This window comes from Schistocerca americana, chromosome 4 (assembly GCF_021461395.2).
Source record: "Schistocerca americana isolate TAMUIC-IGC-003095 chromosome 4, iqSchAmer2.1, whole genome shotgun sequence".
Classification (NCBI taxonomy): Eukaryota; Metazoa; Arthropoda; class Insecta; order Orthoptera; family Acrididae; genus Schistocerca; species Schistocerca americana.
In genome coordinates this window covers 758,418,320-758,436,749 of record NC_060122.1, presented here as the reverse complement: position 1 = coordinate 758,436,749, position 18,430 = coordinate 758,418,320, and the positions used below count along the sequence as shown (strand labels likewise).

The 18,430-nt window shown below is 45.6% G+C and overlaps 1 protein-coding gene across 1 annotated transcript in view; it reads left to right on the top strand.

Annotated features, from left to right (window-relative positions):
* Positions 1-5,210: 5,210 nt before the first annotated feature.
* LOC124612898 overlaps positions 5,211-18,430 on the top strand; it is a 322,527-nt gene continuing 309,307 nt past the window's right edge. The window contains exon 1 of the mRNA XM_047141362.1: positions 5,211-5,326. Within this exon, the coding sequence (XP_046997318.1) occupies positions 5,264-5,326 (63 nt within the window). The 5' untranslated portion in view covers positions 5,211-5,263. The remainder of the gene's footprint in view (positions 5,327-18,430) is intronic.

The window sequence follows — 18,430 nt, the reverse complement described above, 5'->3', positions numbered from 1 at the left end:
TGGTGTCGATTTTTACACAGTTCTTTGAGCCCACATTTCAGCTAGTTGTTGGTCTGGAGGTAACGTTTTTCGTAGCTTACGAAACCTTTCCTTGGATCTTCAAGTTTTCCAGTGAAAGCTCATTTCATTTGTTTTCTTCGGTTTCGGGAACGGTGCCAGTGACAGAATACACAACAAAACCATTATCATACTATGTAACGATCGAAAAACCTGTTATAATGCTTGCAGTATAACCACTCAAGACGCTCCATACACGTGGCCGCGATTGGAGAGTCAGTGTGGCGGGTTTCAACTTAATTACGTCAGAAAAGCAGAAATAAATGTGTTCAAATGTGTATGAATTCCTAAGGAACCAAATTGCTCAGGTCATCGGTCCCTAGACTTACACAATACTTAAACTAACTTAAATTATGCTAAGAACAATACAAACATCCATGTCCGAGGGAGGACTCGAACCTCCGGCGGGAGGGGCCGCGCAACCGAGATATGCCGCCTCAAATCGCGCGGCCACCCCGCGCAGCAAGCAGAAATAGTTGGCTCAGTTACTGATTTATGATGCTTACTCTGCAGTTGAAGCTTAACAACACTTTAGATCAGAAACGCGAATAAAATCCATTGACATATTGTTTTGGTATTCACGCCCTCATTCGCCCTGTCTTCGCCAGGCTTCGAGTCATCTGCTGAAACGAATTCTTCCTGCTCGTAGCATAACTGAAACTTGGCAACAACGTAGAATATGTTTGGCAACAATGTAACTGCCGAATTACTTACTGGATGATATATAAATATGCTGACAAATTCCCTTGACATTTCCTTCTCTATTTGATTGATAATCTGAGTTATTGCCTTTAAAGCTGTGACACCGGCGTGAAACTTTTGAGTCAAGGGAGTTCATTACACCCGGAAACTGCTAATAATCTCGTCTTCCACTTTGCAGTTTATCAGTTCTAGCCATCACTGGGATAATTAATGTTAGATGGCCGGGTTGCAGTGGTATCGGGGTAATTGTTAATGGGAAACAGTTGTGCCAGTCCCGCCTACACCATATCCACCTCGCTGATTCACCCTTGTGTGCCACATGCCAAGTGATTGACACTGATGAACATCGTCTCCAATGCGGGTCGGCAAAGGACGTTTGGCATTTGGTGCGTCAGATATTGGCTTTTGTCACACGCAATACTCCTGACAGGATAACTACCCGATCACTTCTTTTCCCCGATGATATGTACTTCCCAAGAGCAAAAACGGACTTTGTGACGTGGATTAGCGGCCACGCTGTTCACTACCTATTCGGTAATGGCGAAGAGACAGTACCCGATTTTTGGTATTACCTCAACGAACGACATTGTGTTATCGTCAAGAACCATAAATATAGGCAATATTTTTCTAATTTTCTTTGGAGCGCATTCCATAATCCGCCTCGCAGCTGGTTTATCGATGACATGAGAAGATAATCATAGCACCTCTTCCCAGTTCCTTTTTTTATGAGATTGAACAAACAACGCAAACAACACAGCAACGAGACGACAGTCATCGAAAAATTCGCAGCGGGCTATAGTATGGAGCATCCTTTGTCGTAACGGGACGACTTCCTACTATTCTGTTTATGTATCCGAAGAGGAACGGCTTTCCTATTATCCATTTGTATAAAAATAAAATGAAAGACAAATAAAAAAGCAGAAAAACAAACCTTCCAAAAAAGCGGTAAAAAAAAGGTAACGTGTTTGCATCTGAAGCATAGTCTGCTTTGGGACACCGTTCATAGTCTCACTGCAGGCCAATTTTTTAGCCTTTTCGTGACACAGCTACTGGCCGTCAGATCCAAAATCAGTAAATAAATTATAACTATGAAATGCCAAATTTGCATGCTGTTGAAAAAAATGGTTCAAATGGCTCTGAGCACTATGGGACTTAACTTCTGAGGTCATCAGTTCCCTAGAACTTAGAACTACTTAAACCTAATTAACCTATGGACATCACACACATCCATGCCCGAGGCAGGATTCGAACCTGCGACCGTAGAGGTCACGCGGTTCCAGACTGTAGCGCATAGAACCGCTCGGCCACTTCGGCCGGCCTCGCTCAACATACAGCGGAAGTTCTCTGAGTTGCCTTGCTGTCTTCACACCTCTGTTAAACTCAAAGTAATCAATATGTTGCAAATGTTAGACTTTCCACTTTATAATATAATAAAAAATACAATAATAATAAATGTTAAGATATATGGAAAGAATGATATTAATTTTTCGGTGGTCGGACAAGCACAATAAGGTGAGCTATGCCTGTAAATGGTTTCGTAGTAGTTCACATTAGTTCTGCATGGACGAAATAGTCTTTCTGTTGTAGATTTATGTTTACCAATGAATAATACTACGTTCGATCGCTCCGATCGCCATATTCCACCTACAAAATCCTGACCGTGTCCATCATTCCTTTTCGAATCGTATCTTGGTATTCGAAGTACACAGGTAGGCTTTTTGGATTTTTATATATTACAGTACTACTTGGAATAATAACTCAATTTTTCTCTGGTGAAATACGAATGTATTACCTCTTCTAAACACATCAAAAATACAGACTTTTTTACTTATTCTCTCATAACCAAAATGGTTACCCCCGATTTCGCTCTAAAATAACGTGTGTCTACCTTCGTTCATTAACAGAGAGCGAGTCTCTCCTCTTAACGAGGAACAGGGAAAACATCTTTTTTTTTAACATCTGAAAATCAAAAATACATGACGGCATGCGCAGGCTCTACGCTGGGCTACCGCTTTACCTTTTCTCTATGCCTTTGCAGAACTCGCCGCGCGGGATTAGCCGAACTGTCTAAGGCGCTGCAGTCATGGACTGTGCGGCTGGTCCCGGCGGAGGTTCGAGTCCTCCCTCGGGCATGGGTGTGTGTGCTTGTCCTTAGGATAATTTAGGTTAAGTAATATGTAAGCCTAGGGACTGATGATCTTAGCAGTTAAGTCCCATAAGATTTCACACACATTTGAACATTTGAAGAACTCGAAAACATAAAAACAAAAATATCACAACTTGCGAATCTATTTCGAGCATGCAACATCTAAGAGTGAAAGATAAAAGAACTTCAAATTAGAAAAAGACAGTTGTTAAACACAATGATAGAGCCGCGTTCACCTGGTCGTACGACGCCTCACGAACTTGGCGAGTGACGTGCTGCCGCTAGCAGTCTGCGATCTGCCGTTGTAGGGCGAGGAAACTACCGAGCGTGAACTTGGCTTTGATACAGCCGCGACATGTGCGGCGGAATTGTTGTGGAGACTTCTGGTTTTACAAGTGGGGGGGGGGGGGGTTAGAAAGTAGAGGGAATTGTTTTTTAGCTCCATCAGACTGACTACTTTGGCAGACAACCGAAATACGATTAACTAAAAATGGAATGGTGTGTATTCAATACAGCGATTTCGTGGCCGCATTGCGCTACGTTTACCTCTAGACCAGGAGCATTTACAGCTCTGGAGCTTCTCGAGGAAAGGTCAACAGCGGCGTGGAGTGGCCGCGTTGTTTGAGGCGTCGTGTCACGGATTTCGAGTCCTCCCTCGGGCATGGGTGTGTGTGTTGTTCTTAGCATACGTTAGTTTAAGTAGTGTGTAAGTCTAGGGACCGATGACTTCAGCAGTTTGGTCCCTTGCGAATTCACACACATACATAAAGGTCAACACTTGCTCCAGACACTTCCGCATACTACAGTGTTGCGAGATGGTGCACGACGCGGCCCTTAGAAGTCTGGTGGGCGATCGACTTTATTTGCCACCTTCACTGAACGAGTTGGACTTCGCCTCTGCGGCGGCCGGCTGTCGACCAATATCTTTGTTTAAGATTGTAGGTACAGAACATTATTGACGCATTACTGTAGCAGCTCGATTTCGCTACCGCCAACGTTGTTAAAGACACTGTACCCACGAAGCATGTTCTAGTACACACTCTCTATCCCAACTGGTGTCCCTTCAATTTCTAGTGCAGCGGCCAGGTCTTGTTCCAGAAGAGTTTCCTCTTTTTATACAGGAGTCTCATAAACTGAACATTGCACACGACCCCACTGTCCTGTCTACCTTACTGCATACCACGACAAACAACACTGAGACTTTTCTGATTCCCTCAGCAGATATGGACGCTGAACCATAGAACGGAAACAGTACGTTTCCAGACATAGGTTCCTATTCAAAATATTACGCACTAACACCCCTGTACAAGTCCTAGAAGTTTGTCACTGGCCCGCGCGGGATTAGCCGAGCGGTCTAGGGCGCTGCAGTCATGGACTGTGCGGCTGATCCCGGCAGAGATTCGAGTCCTCCCTCGGGCATGGGTGTGTGTGTTTTTCCTTAGGATAATTTAGATTAAGTAGTGTGTAAGCTTACGGAATGATGACCTTAGCAGTTAAGTCCCATAACATTTCACACACATTTGAACATTTTTTGTCACTGGAATTTCCGAACACCTTGTATTTTTGTCTCATCAGTTGATGTCTTTAAGGTGCTAAATTAAAGTATGAAGGCTGTGGATGTAGGTTTTTCTGTCTCCAGTGTACCGAAGTCTGTCTATAGTATTAAAAGGTACGTAGAGCTTCTTAGTAGAACATAGAGACAAAATTTCTTCCCGAACCAGGGTTCGAACTGAATACTTACGACTCGAACACCACTAGAAAGAAGAACGAAGATTGGATTTAATGTCCTTTCGACATCGAGGTCAGTAGAGACGGAATACGGCTCCGATTGTGTCAAGAACGGGGAAGAAAATTGGCCGTGCCGTTTCAAAGGAACCATCCCAGCATATCCCTGAAGCGGTTTAGGGAAATGACGGAAAATCCAAACCTGACAGGCCGTACGCGGGATTGAACCGTCGTCCTCCCGACTGCGAGTCCAGTGTGCTAACAACTACGCCACCTCGCTCGGTGAGCAACTCTGCAGAGACGTTCGTTAGGAGGTGTCCTCTACGGAGGAAGGTGTAAATAGCGGTGAAACGTTCATCCTTAAAGGATTCACTTCAGCTTACGTCCTCGCTGCACGGATGTTTGTACACAAACATCTGGAAAAAAGGAGGAGATGCCGCGCTGTTTGGCGTCGTCACGGCAGAGAGGCAGGTCCGCGCGGTACGGCGAGTCTGTGACGTCACGTGTTTATTCGCGGCCCTGCCCGCCACCGGTGCGCCGAGTCTGCGGCGCTGGAGCTAATCAGCACGCAGGAGCCGAAGCGATAAGCATGTGCCGTGCGGTGTGCGCCGTGTGCCGGGCAGGCAGTGTAGCATGTGCTTTCGCGGGACCCACAACGCGGCTGCTGTCGCCGTCGCAGCTAGCGTCCTCGGGCTGGTGAGTGTTGGTGCCAAATTGCAGGGCCCGCTCTGTCTGCGGCTGGTGTTCGCTATCCCCTGAGCGCGAAACCTACTGAACTGTCGGTCAATGGGACCCAGTATTCGCAGGACCTCACAAGGGAACCTCCCCATCGCACCCCCCTCTGATTTAGTTATAAGTTGGCACAGTGGATAGGCCTTGAAAACCTGAACACAGATCAATCGAGAAAACAGGAAGAAGTTGTGTGGAACTCTGAAAAATTAAGCAAAATATACAAACTGAGTAACCCATGCGAATGATAGGCAACATCTGGGATAGACTCAACTCGGGAGAGCCGTGGTCTCGTGGTTAGCGTGAGCAGCTGTGGAGCGAGAGGTCCTTGGTTCAAGTCTTCTTTCGAGCAAAAATTTTAATATTTTATTTTCAGACAATTATCAAAGTTCAGGCACTCACACATAATCAATTTCGCTCTCCAAAATTCCAGGACATGTTCAGATTTGCTTGGACATATGCAGGATTTGACGGTCTACACACGGAAAAATTTGAAAACGTTAAAAACATATGTTTTGACAGAGCACAAGGAAAAGTGAGCGACTGTGAAACTGTTGGATTCATTTGTTGCAGTTTATGTGACAAACTCTTTCGTTTTCATCATTTTTTTGGGAGTAAATATCACATCCACAAGAAAACCTAAATCGGGCAACGTAGAAGAATGTTTTTACCCATTCGCCAAGTGTACAAGTTATGTGGGTCGACAACATATTCCTGTCATGTGACGCACATGCCGTCACCAGTGTCGTATAGAATATATCAGACGTGTTTTCCTGTGAAGGAATCGGTTGATCTATGACCTTGCGATCAAATGTTTTCGGTTCTCATTGAAGAGTCACGTCCTTTCGTCTACTAATCGCACGGTTTTGCGGTGCGGTCGAAAAACACATACACTAAACTTATTACAGTGAACAGAGACGTCAATGAACGAATGGACAGATCATAACTTTGCGAAAATAAAGAAAAATTTTTCGCTCGTGGGAGACTTGAACCTAGGACCTCTCGTTGCGCAGTTGCTCACGCTAACCACGGGACCACAGCGATCCTGCAACCAGATTATGCTTGATGCTCGCTGTCTTCGCATAGACTACTCAATTTGTATAATTTGCTTATTTTTTCATAGTTCCACACAACTTCTTCCTGTTTTCTCGATTGATCTGTGTTCAGTATTTCAAGACCTATCCACTGTGCCAACTTATAACGAAATCTGAGGGGGGCGCGCGATGGGGAGGTTCCCTTGTCAGTACCCGACGTGTACATTTATCAAAAGAACGAGAACACCTACATTGCCGAGGAATCCACCATCCAACCGACCACCCGACCGACAAATTGGACATATACAGACGTTTAGATCGACCGACCGACTGAGGAACATTCCTTGTCTCCCCCCCCCCCCCTCCCCCCAATTCCAATCAACAAAGTGGCCGTGTGTAGCGCTGTCGTGCCAACCGCACGACAAAAGTTCGTCTTTTGTCACTGCGCGTGGCATTAAATGTTCTAATACACATGACAGTGTGCGGGGAAGAACAAACTTTAAAGACAAAGTCTGTGGAGAAATTTAAAGATTGTATAATATTTGTGGGACAAATAGCACGAAGAGTACAGCTATACAGATGCAAGAAATGAAGCAGTTTTTAATTTTAACATATCCGTCATGTCACATAGAGAGAATAAAACTCTGTACACCTTCTGTATTTTTGTTTCTAGGTTCATTTCCGATACTTATTGGAAACGAAATCTAAACACCGAAATTCAGAGGACGTTAATTCTTAAGATACACTTGCTTCATTGTTATAAGTGTTAAAGTCCAGTCTATATCCAAGACCTCTGCTAAGAAAAGCAAAGTGTGGGATCTTTTTTTTTCCCATAGGTCTAACAGTTGCTAAATGCTACTGTCGTTGTATTTATTAGATGATGCACGCCACCACCACATGCAGTCTTTCTTCTTTGAATCTAAAAGGAGTTCCTTTAACTTACAGGTCATCTTTTATGATACATACATAAACTAATTCATAACTTTCACATGGACTTCTTTTATTTTTTTTACTCTTTTTTGCCATGATGTGTTTCCTCACTCAATTGTAAATCACACTGAAGTTTCAGGAATTATTTTAGTTAATAATTGTAGTGGCACAATAGCACTGAATCTGATGTCTTAACTTCTGCCAGTGCCTAGAAGTCGTAATGTAGCTAACAGCCTCACCTCACAGCTTACACCCTCTCTCATGACTGTATTCTTTTTCGTTAACAACGGTTTTATGATGTCTAGCATATCCGAAATGCATGACTCATCCATTCTTAGATAATTACGAAAATCATTGGATTTCAGCTGCATAAGTAATAGAACGTGGGTGAATTTCCTCTCGTTAACTTACACAAAGTTTTCTCTCGGCTTTTTTTGGCCTTATTACCTCTAAAATGGCCAAGGGAAACCCCCATTTTTGTTTCGATACAAACTAGAACTTAAGCACATCTCTCTGCAAAAAGGAGACATATTGTAAACGGATAAGTGATAAATTATCTTCTTTTAATTTCTTGCGGCGATAATCACAAAAGATTTAAAAATTCACTTTCCCACTCGACCAGCCAGTGGTGACCATCAGACTGTCTAATCGCGCGTGCTGAAAGCGTCGATGTAATGTTTCAGTAGAGCTCTCAATATAATTATCCTCAACATAATTATAAACGTAAGTGCAAGGAGGGATTCTTAATCAGTCAGCAAGAGTGCCTTCTACACGTAACATTTGTCTTGTGCATTGTCGAAAATGCATTACCCAGGTCATTATGGATATTATGACGCACCAGTTGTCTACATATGTAATTGATTTAAAAACAGAACAAGTTTCGGGAAGAAATGATCCCATTATCAAATTCGTGAAAGTATAGTGTGTCTATCAATTACCACTATCATTTCAAAAAATCGTAACTTGGAAACTATTAGAGATAAAACATCGTGGTTTGCTTCCTCTTATGCGAGAATTCCAGTGGATGCCACACGCTTCGCTCGTAGAACATCAAGGAGGTATTAGCACTGCAGTATCGATTGATCTGACTGCTTCATTGACTAGTGTACGATGGGTACAAACGCCATGGACTGGTGTTGCGTGCACGTGGTTCTTCATTTAACTCCACAAAAAGAAGTCTAGTGGATCGGATGAACGCAGGGGCCATGCCATGGGACCATCACGACCAGTCAGTCCACTGGAAATGTCGTGTGGCTAGGGCCTCCCGTCGGGTAGACCGTTCGCCTGGTGCAGGTCTTTCGATTTGACGCCACTTCGGCGACCTGCGCGTCGATGGGGATGAAATGATGATGATTAGGACAACACAACACCCAGTCCCTGAGCGGAGAAAATTTCCGACCCAGCCGGGAATCGAACCCGGGCCTTTTTTTTAAGACGCTACCCCCAGAACCACGGGTACGAAAGCAAATCTCGAGTAGTTGTAGTCGCGTTTTTTTTCTATTTCTGTTCATTGTTGTTTGTTTTTTTTGGTTATACTATTTTTTTCTTTTGTTTTTTTCTTAATTTTTTTCCCTTTTACTACTTTGTTTTTTTGTTTTGTTTTTTTGTTTTATCTTTTATTGTGTTTCTGTTTTTTTCTTTTCTTTTTTGTTTTTGTGTTTATTTTTTCATTTTGTTTTTTTTGTTTTTTTTTCTTTTATTTGTTTTTTATTGTTTCTTATTTTTATTTTATTTTCTTTTATTTTTTTATTTCTTTATTATCTCTTTTTTTATTCTTTATTTGTTTTTTTTTATTATAAGACGCTACCCTTTTTGCTTCCTTTTTTAATTTTTTTTTTAAGAAAATTACCTCTTCCACTTCAGGCGTTGGCCCCTATCACCCATACCACCCCCAAAAACCTATTTAGCCTAAAAACAAAAACAAAGCTAGTGCCACCGCCACTTTCATCCTGAAGCTAACTAGGACGGCCGTTCGCCGCCACTTCAGGTTCCGCCAACGAACAAAAATTAAATATGCCTCTGAACTTTGTATAAAAAAAATAAAAGAAGAAAGGAAAGGGTATAATACTTTATTAAATTTTATTTGTTGTTCATTTTGTTCTTATTTTGTTCTTGTGTATTTATTTGGATTTGAAAGCAGGTCTCCTGCCCACGGTTTTTTTTTTTTTTTCAATGTGCGAACAGTCACAGTTAACCAAGCCTGGAAAACTAAAACAGAATGAAGACGCCATCGAAGATATGAGACATAAAGAGCACGAAAAGAAAGCTACCACGTCGTAGTGAGGCTTCCCAGCGACTGCGCCCACTGATAAGATTGTTCAATATATGGTCGTTTGCAGTTCGTTCTGACCTCATCTGCCACTGCCTGGAACATTCCAGCTACACGGCGGGCTGTGAAAGGCACTCCATAGGTAGTTTGCGAAGCACTGTCGATATCTGGTATGCCCGGAAATAGCATGATGTCTTTCTTGCAAATAGAGCCAGAAGTCAAGGAAATCCTTGTGTCCGTCACGACCGAGGTAATGGACGGCATGTCCACGTATCCAGGTGACAGAGTTGGTTCGAGTCTTGGGGTAAAATGTCTCATCCGGAAACAATAACGTGCGCGCAGATATATGCTCCGGCCTAACTCGCAAGAGATAAGCCAGCATCTGCCGCACTAGGTGCCAAACCGGTTCCGCCTCTCCACAGCTGAGGCGGTGCTCGTCAGGATCTACTGTATTACAACCCACACAATTGGGAGATTCTGTCATGTGGATATTGTAGAGACGTTCTTGCGTCACGAGCTTCCCATTAACGACGACGTACCATTGAGAAACAACATCGGAATCAAGCATGGCATCGTGTACAGTCTTCCACACCACGCGCCACCGTACGTCAGGATATTTTAGTTCGACCACATTTAGGGGGCGGCGTTGCAGCATGTCATGATATAGGCGTCGAGTTGTGGCCATTTGTGGTGTCGTGAGCGCGACACTGCAATAACTTTGTTCTAAATAGAAACGTCCTATATAAAAGAGGGGCGCTGGGATGTCCTGTAGTGGCACCGGCGCTCTTAGTGAAGCAGGACGTAGCGCCGTCAGAAGCAGACTCTGGAGGCTCGTAGGACAACGGCGCAGCAGACTTAAATGTGAGCTAACATAGAGGGCAATGGCCCTATCATGGACGTTAACTAGGCCGAGACCACCTTTTTCCTTGGGGAGGGTAAGAGATACGTATCTGATCTTCAGTAACATACCAGTGGTGACGAAGTATCCCAGCGCTGCCATAATGCTACGAGCCAAGGGCTTCGGAATGGGTAGCGTTTGGGCGACATGCGGTATGCGGGACGCAAGGTATACATTGGCATAATACGCCCGCTGAACGATGTTGAGGGATCGCAAACGCTGATTTGCAATTCCGGCCCTAATTTGGTTAAGAAGGCGTTGATAATTGAGCGTCGTCGCGCGTCGCATGTCGTTCATGAAATCTAAGCCCAAGCAGCGTACAGTATCACTGAAGCGTAAGGGGGCAATGTGTTCCTGCGGTAGCCCAATCCCGATGCTCAAGGCGACGGACTTGTCAACGTTGATTTGGCTACCAGAAGCTGTACCGTAGGTTGCAATCCAGTCCAAAGCCGCGGCCATATCGTCAGCTCCTCGTATGACGATCAGCAAATCATCCGCATATGCGGTGCAGCGATAGATGGAGCCGCCGAACTGTATCCCAGTGAGCCTGTCTCGGAGACCACACAACAAGGGTTCTAAGGCCAGTGCAAATAACTTGATAATGGACATCCCTGTCGTACTGATCGGCGGATCGGCATGGGTGCCGTCAGTCTTCCATTGACAAGAACTCGAGAAGTTGCACCATGTAGTAGGCGTGTCAACACTGTGATAAAGGGGTCGGGGTATTCCATGCGCCGTAGAACGGCCGTGAGGAAAGTGTGGCCCACACGGTCAAAAGCCTGGCTAAAGTCGTGCTGCCGGCAAACGTCTCACCCGTGCAAGGGAGATGAGATCTCTGTAACGACATAACGCAGTTCTGATGTTGTTGGGTCCCCACAAGGACGTCTGATCGCCGGACAAGACGTGCAATAGTGTGCCGCGAATACGTTCTGATAGCAGCGTCGAAAAGATCTTGAAGTCGCTGTTCAATAACGTTAAGGGACGATAGTCGCGGACATGATTCCGTCCCTTCGGCTTATGGATGGGGACAATCAGACCTTCCAAGAATGGTGCAGGCAATGTTATATCCGGGGACATCAATTCCTGGCAAATTTCAATCAAACACGGTAGCAACAGTTGTGTAAAGGCTCGATAGAACTCCAATGGTAACCCATCGATTCCTGGTGATTTATGGGGAGCACCTTTACCAATGGCGTCGAGCACTTCCTCTTCTGTCACTTCTCCCAGTAAATTCGGTACCATGTCTGGTGGAACTGTACCGTGGACATGTGCTGAAACGGTGTCTACCGTCGCCATATCAGGGAGCACTGCTGAATAAAGTTGAGCGTAATGCCCATAGAAGGCTTCTGCTATATCTGCTTGTCCTACCACATGTCGACCGTCGTCGGTTATCATGTCGGTTACCAGTGCCCTGTGGCGCCTCCTGCGTTCTATGAGCACGTGGTGCATAGATGGCCTTTCTGATTGTATCATGTCTGGAGCACGCAACCGTATAACAGCGCCTTGTAAATGATGGCGTGCTAAGGAGACGAGCTGCGCTTTCGCGCGATTGACTGTGATCTGCCTGTCAGGTGAGGGCTCCATAGCAAGACATTCCCGTAGGACGGTGTAATAAAAGTTTTCCGTGCTCCTCCTCCATGCCGCTGCTTCCCGGCCGTAAGCCATGAAGGTGCGTCTAAGAGCAGGCTTCGCACATTCAATCCACCAACTGAGGGTCGATCGGTACCGACCACGACGCCGTAAGGACGCGTTCCACGACTCTTCGACAGCACCTTTACATGCCGGCTCGTCCAGATGGGCGACGTTCAGTTTCCAGGGGGGCCTACTGCGCCACACACGTGCAGGTTTGAGGGCAATGGTGCAAATATAGGCTGTGTGGTCGGTGAATGCAGTGGGCCAGAGCTCTGCTCCTCTCGTCGCCGTCGAAAGGGTGCTTGTGACGTAAATCCTGTCCAACCAACTTGATGAATGGCTTGTATAATGGGTGTAACCAGGAGCTGGGCCATGGATGTGGCGCCACGTGTCAATCAGGTGGAGGTCACGCACTAGCATTTCCAATTCCGCACAATAGATAGAAGAGGCGTGGGAGATGTGGGCGGTATATCCGTAGAAGTCAGGGAAACTAGCGACACATACTTCCTGTAAGAGGGCCACGTCGATGTCCGCCGCATCAAGCATGCGTTGTAGCATTGTCAGTTTGTGTGGTGCCCTTAGTGCGTTGATATTGATTGTGGCAAGGCGAAAGGTGTGCTGTCTAGCCTCTTCACCTAGGGTAGACGCTATGGCAATAAAAGCTAACCGCAAGAGATGCCGGACCCACTAAACCCGTTACAAATTATGAGTCGTTCACGCTAGTAGTGGCATCCCCAATGCCGCCCCCTCCGCTGTCACCCGTGCCCTCTTCAGGAAGTTCCACAACATCGTCCGACCACAGTGGGTGCAACACGATGCTGTGTGGCTGATCGGCACCTAAATCTCTCTCACGTACGTCGTCTTTGGTAGAGGTAGACGGATCGCCATCCATCGACGCGACCTGCCGCGTTTGTGGTGCAAGAAGTAACTGGGCACTCGTAGTATGGGCAAGTGAACCGTCTACACCACTTAGATCCTCAGCAGGCGCAGCATCCATGCTGTCTGATGAGATGTCACCTTCTTGACCGGCCGTGTGTAGGAGGCAATCGTCAGAAGGGGTCCGCCGACGTCGCTTGCGTCGTCGGGGCGAACGTTGCTTTCGAACGTGGACATCCGTATCCGAATGTGGGAGGCAATCCAGCGTCGTATCACCTTCCGCTAGGAAAGCCGCGGTCGGGACAATGTTCGCGTCCACGTCCATCGCGTTCTGAATGTTATGTTGCGTCTGGAGTCCGTGGGACTGTTGCTGCTGTTGTTGCTGTGGAGGGGGCGACATATGGGTTGGCACCGAGGGTCCTTCCTCTTCCTCCCGTGGTACTTCTGGCGTCGATGGATGTGTCTGATCGCCCGTTTCGTTCTCAACTATGGTGCGCATCGTCGTCTGAGCGTACGTGAGGGGCAGGATTGTCGTCCCCGTCGGGGAAACGGAGTCTCCCACTGGTATCTGCGTAATTCTACGTTGTAAGCAGCTCGATCGAACATGGCCTTCCTGCCCACATCCGGAACAGGTACGCGGTTGACCGTCGTACATGATGATTGCACGACAGCCACCGATGTTCAAATAGGACGGCACATGTTTCTTGAGCTCAAGTTTAATTTGGCGCACACCATTGTAGACCTTATACGTCGAGAAAGTTTGCCACTTTTCTGCAACGTGGCTGATAACATTGCCATATGGTCGGAAGGCGTCCTTGACAACTTCCTCTGGGACCTCGAAGGGGAGCTCAAAAACTCTTACAGTCCTTAGGCCCATGCCTGCATGATCCACCGTCACTGCACCGATATGCCCGTCAGAATGTTTGAATCGGAGAGAGTTCGAGTATTTAGAAACCACTGTCGCGCAGACCTCTGCACTGGTCATTTTAACATAAACCACGCTCGCCGTTATAGAAAAATGTATTCCGACGACAGTCGCCGGATCTAAACGTAGATCGTCGCGTATGAACTGTTCTATTTCATAGGCTTGAGGACGCGCGTGATCTGGTTGGAAAGTAATTTTGATCGTATCGTGGCGCCATGTGTGTGCCATAATCGGACTGAACTTGGAACAAATACAACTCGCGCCGCGAGAAGGTAAACACAAGCAAGCGCTCACGGTCGCGCACGGCGAGGCGCAGCGGACGTCCTCGCCCCACCGCAGCCGAAAGCAGACTGCCCTTAGGATTGACAGTCTGTCACGCTGACCACTCAGCTACCGGGGCGGACAGTCAGTCCACTGTATGAACTGTTGATGTAGCTTTCTGTAGTTCGCGTGAGGCACGACGAACTGACCTCTGCGCGCTACACTGAAATGCAGCTTGCGCTCTGTCAAAAAGTGCTTGAGACGCAGCGAGATATCCGTTTCGAGATTATCTCCCCCTGGCAAATGAGGTATATGGGTCCTGCAGCGAACTTGTGACGTCACACAAGTTGGCTTGTCCGCCACAGTTCGCGAACGCTCGGTTCCGTGCAAGGCCGACGGGAAATCAATTTTTTCCCATGTTAACAGAATTTTCCGTCGGTTCTTGGTAGAACAACATTATAATAAATGAAAAGCACCCGTTTGCTTTTGTTCTACAATATTACTTTTATTTTTGTTAAACGGTTTTCGGCTTAGAAGGCCATCATCAGACATTTACTGAAGATTGTTACCAAAGAAGTTACAATGTTTGCAAATAACAATGGAACAGAAGTAACACGTCTAGACTGAAGCAGAAACATACAGTAAGTAACATCTTTGACAGAGTGGTGGTAATGCATTGAAAAAATAAAAAATTGAACAAAAAATAAATCAAAATGGAGCAGACAGGAAAAACTTTAACACAAAATAGGAACAGCATGACTACATAACAGGTTCTATTAATAAACAAAACTAATAAAATAAAATTAGTACTTGATAAGGCTACATCAGGAGGTATAAAAGATGGAGAGTGATACACAAACCAATTAAAAGAAGAAACAATTATCAATGTAGCTACAGGACACGTATGAACAGTGTTTGATGAGACAACTACAAGAGGTGGTAAACATGGACAGTAATACAAGCACCAGTTAAAAGAAAGCCTTAACTATTGAAACTGCAGTCTATATGGAATACATAGACAGCTTCTATAAAACAAAAAACTCAATGGATACAGTAAAATGGCAATATGTAGGAACAGACAGTGCGAGAAGTAATGATCAACAGAGATGATTATATAAAGTTTAGGAGAGGGGAAGTGTTGAGCTTTGTCTGATCATTTAGGATTAGATCTAGACTGTGAGCAAGATGTTTATTAATTTCCAGGACTTCCAGCAGGTTGAGTCTATGGCCTTTGTTTTCTAAGTGAAGTGCATGGGGCACTGGCTGGTAGTTGTGACCCTCACTCAGAACACTCTTTCATAGCTGAAAACCGATTAACAAAAATAAAAGTAATATTGTAGAACAAAATCAATTTTTATTGAAAAGCTACCCATATCGAGAGCTTGCATGCACGTAAACACGCAGTCAAGAATTATTAAACTACTCTGAAATAGGTACTCGCTTCCCGCCAGAGACGGCTGCTAGCACTCGTTAAGACTTGCAGTGTCACGTGATGTGACGTAATTGACGCGGCCTCTATTTCTCATGGGCCGCGTGATCTCCCAAACTAACGTTACTTATTGTGCAGTACCGTTGTCAAAGATCTCGAGTATGCAAACATTGCACCTTTTCCTAGCCTGTCGCCATTTTTATGTACTCCTCATGAAATCTGTAATGAAAGACAAAGAAAAAAGTAACACTGAGAACTGTGATCTTTTACAGCATCCCACTATTCTCTATCTCTAATAGTATCCAAGTTATAATGTCTTGACATCACAGCCAGACTTTATGGACACCCTAATTATGCCATTATCTGCAGTCCAAAATAGGAAAGCAGCAAATACACGGTCATCAGTCCCCTAGAACTTAGAAATACTTAAACCTAACTAACCTAAGGACATCACACACGTCCATGCCCGAGGCAGGATTCGAACCTGCGACCGTAGCGGTCGCTCGGTTCCAGGCTGTAGCGCCTAGAACCGCACGGTCACTCCGGCCGGCCGCGTTGGAGACATGAACTTTTGCCATAGTCTGTGGCTTCAAGGTAACGATGGACACGCTTCTCTGGTGCACAGTGTGTACTCCTAGCCATGATCATACACTTTGCACTTCACATAAAATTCAGACTTACACCAGTTGTGTCAGTCACATACGTTCAGAATGTAAACAAATGCTCTTGGATGCAGGTGGTGTGTACGGTATTCTTCCAGCCAATACCGTGGGTCTCCTGTGTCACTTGTAAGAAAGAAGTAGATAACATGCAAGAGATAGATGTTTTCAAAAAAACCAACAGCGTTTCTGGGGTAGGGTGGTGAGTTGAAATGGTAGCTGGTTTACTGTTTCTGATGTTTCGTTCGAGAACACACATAAGTGTCTTACCTCAGGCCTGGGTGTCCTTATATTTCATTGACCCACTCAGACCCTTCATCCCACCAAATGAAGTATTTATCAGCAAGTTCCGTCACTATTGTGTGTCCCCCTTTCTTCCCATTCTGAGAACAGCAAACTTAACGACATATATTCCTTCGCAAAACATTCCTCAGTTGAGCTTAGCTTGCCAATATCCACCAAAATCTGCAACCTCCATGTTCTGTTGTAGATCTCCTCAGGTTGCTTCAGTCATAGCTGTGAGCTGCCTATTGAAAATTACTTTCGCACACCTGCCAGCCCAAAAGCTGCGGTTCGTTTAGGATCTAAATTACGCCAATGGCACCTCTGTTGTTGCGGGGTGATTTCTGTGCTCTACTCTGAGTTCAGCTTCTACAGACTCGTCACAATGTGTTATCCTCATGACAGCTGTTGATTACATTTAACAAATTCCATGAAAAGCCATTCGCCTTAACAATCGAAACCCTCCTATGGCTTCTAGATGTGGATGACTGGTCAAATAATCTAATAGTTGTAGTCACGGCAGCCGGACGGGGTGGCCGAGTGGTTCTAGGCGCCACAGTCTGGAACCGCGCGACCGCTACGGTCGCAGGTTCGAATCCTACATAGGGCATGGATGTATGTGATGTGTGGTGTAACCGCCAGACACCACACTTGCTAGGTTGTAGTTTTAAATCGGCCGCGGTCCATTAGTACGTGTCGGACCCGCGTGTCGCCACTGTGTGATCGCAGACCGAGCGCCACCACAAGGCAGGTCTCGAGATACGGACTAGCACTCGCCCCAGTTGTACGGACGACTTTGCTAACGACTACATGGACGAAGCATTGCTCATTAGCCGAGCCAATAGTTAGAATAGCCTTCAGCTAAGTCAATGGCTACGACCTAGCAAGGCGCCATTAGTAACATTGCATGTATCTAAAGAGTCTCACTTGTATCGCCACAATCTCCAGATGTACCAAAAGGATGGATTAAAGTTAAGTATTCCAGGAGCTACGTACTTTTCTTTATAGCATTCATTACGTATCCTGTTTCAGACCTCTCGCCATCCAGCTTTAGCTTAGCGCGTGCCTTTCGGCTTCCTCTCATTGTGTCTAGGCTGTCTTGTCTAGACACAACATGATGTCCTTAGGTTAGTCCAGGGGTAGCGTCTTTGATTCATAATCAAAACGTCTTCGGTCCCGGTTTCGATCCCCGCCACTGCCTAAATTTTGATAAATAATCAGCATTGGCGGCCGAAGACTTCCGGCATAAGAAGTCAGCCTCATTCTGCCAACGGCCTTGTCAAAGAGGGCGGAGGAGCGGATAGAGGTTCAGGGCACTCTTGTCCTAGGGGTGGAAAATTGCCCTTAAAAGCGGAAGAATCAGCAATGATCAACGACATGAGGCTGCAGAAGGCAATGGAAACCACTGCATTAAAGACACGTAACGTGTATCCACAGGACATGTGGCCTGTAATTGAAGAAGTGTCATGATGATCTCTCCAGTGGCAAAAGATTCCGGAATAGTCCCCCATTCGGATCTCCAGGAGGGGACTGCCAAGGGGAAGGTTGCCATGAGAAAAAGATTGAATAATCAACAAAAGGATAACGTTCTAAGAGTCGGGGCGTGGAATCTCAGAAGCTTGAACGTGGTAGGGAAACTAGAAAATCTGAAAAGGGAAATGCAAAGGCTCAATCTAGATATAGTAGGGGTCAGTGAAGTGGAAGGAAGACAAGGATTTCTGGTCAGATGAGTATCGGGTAATATCAACAGCAGCAGAAAATAGTATAACAGGTGCAGGATTCGTTATGAATAGGAAGGTAGGGCAGAGGGTGTGTTACTGTGAACAGTTCAGTGACCGGGTTGTTGTAATCAGAATCGACAGCGGACCAACACCGA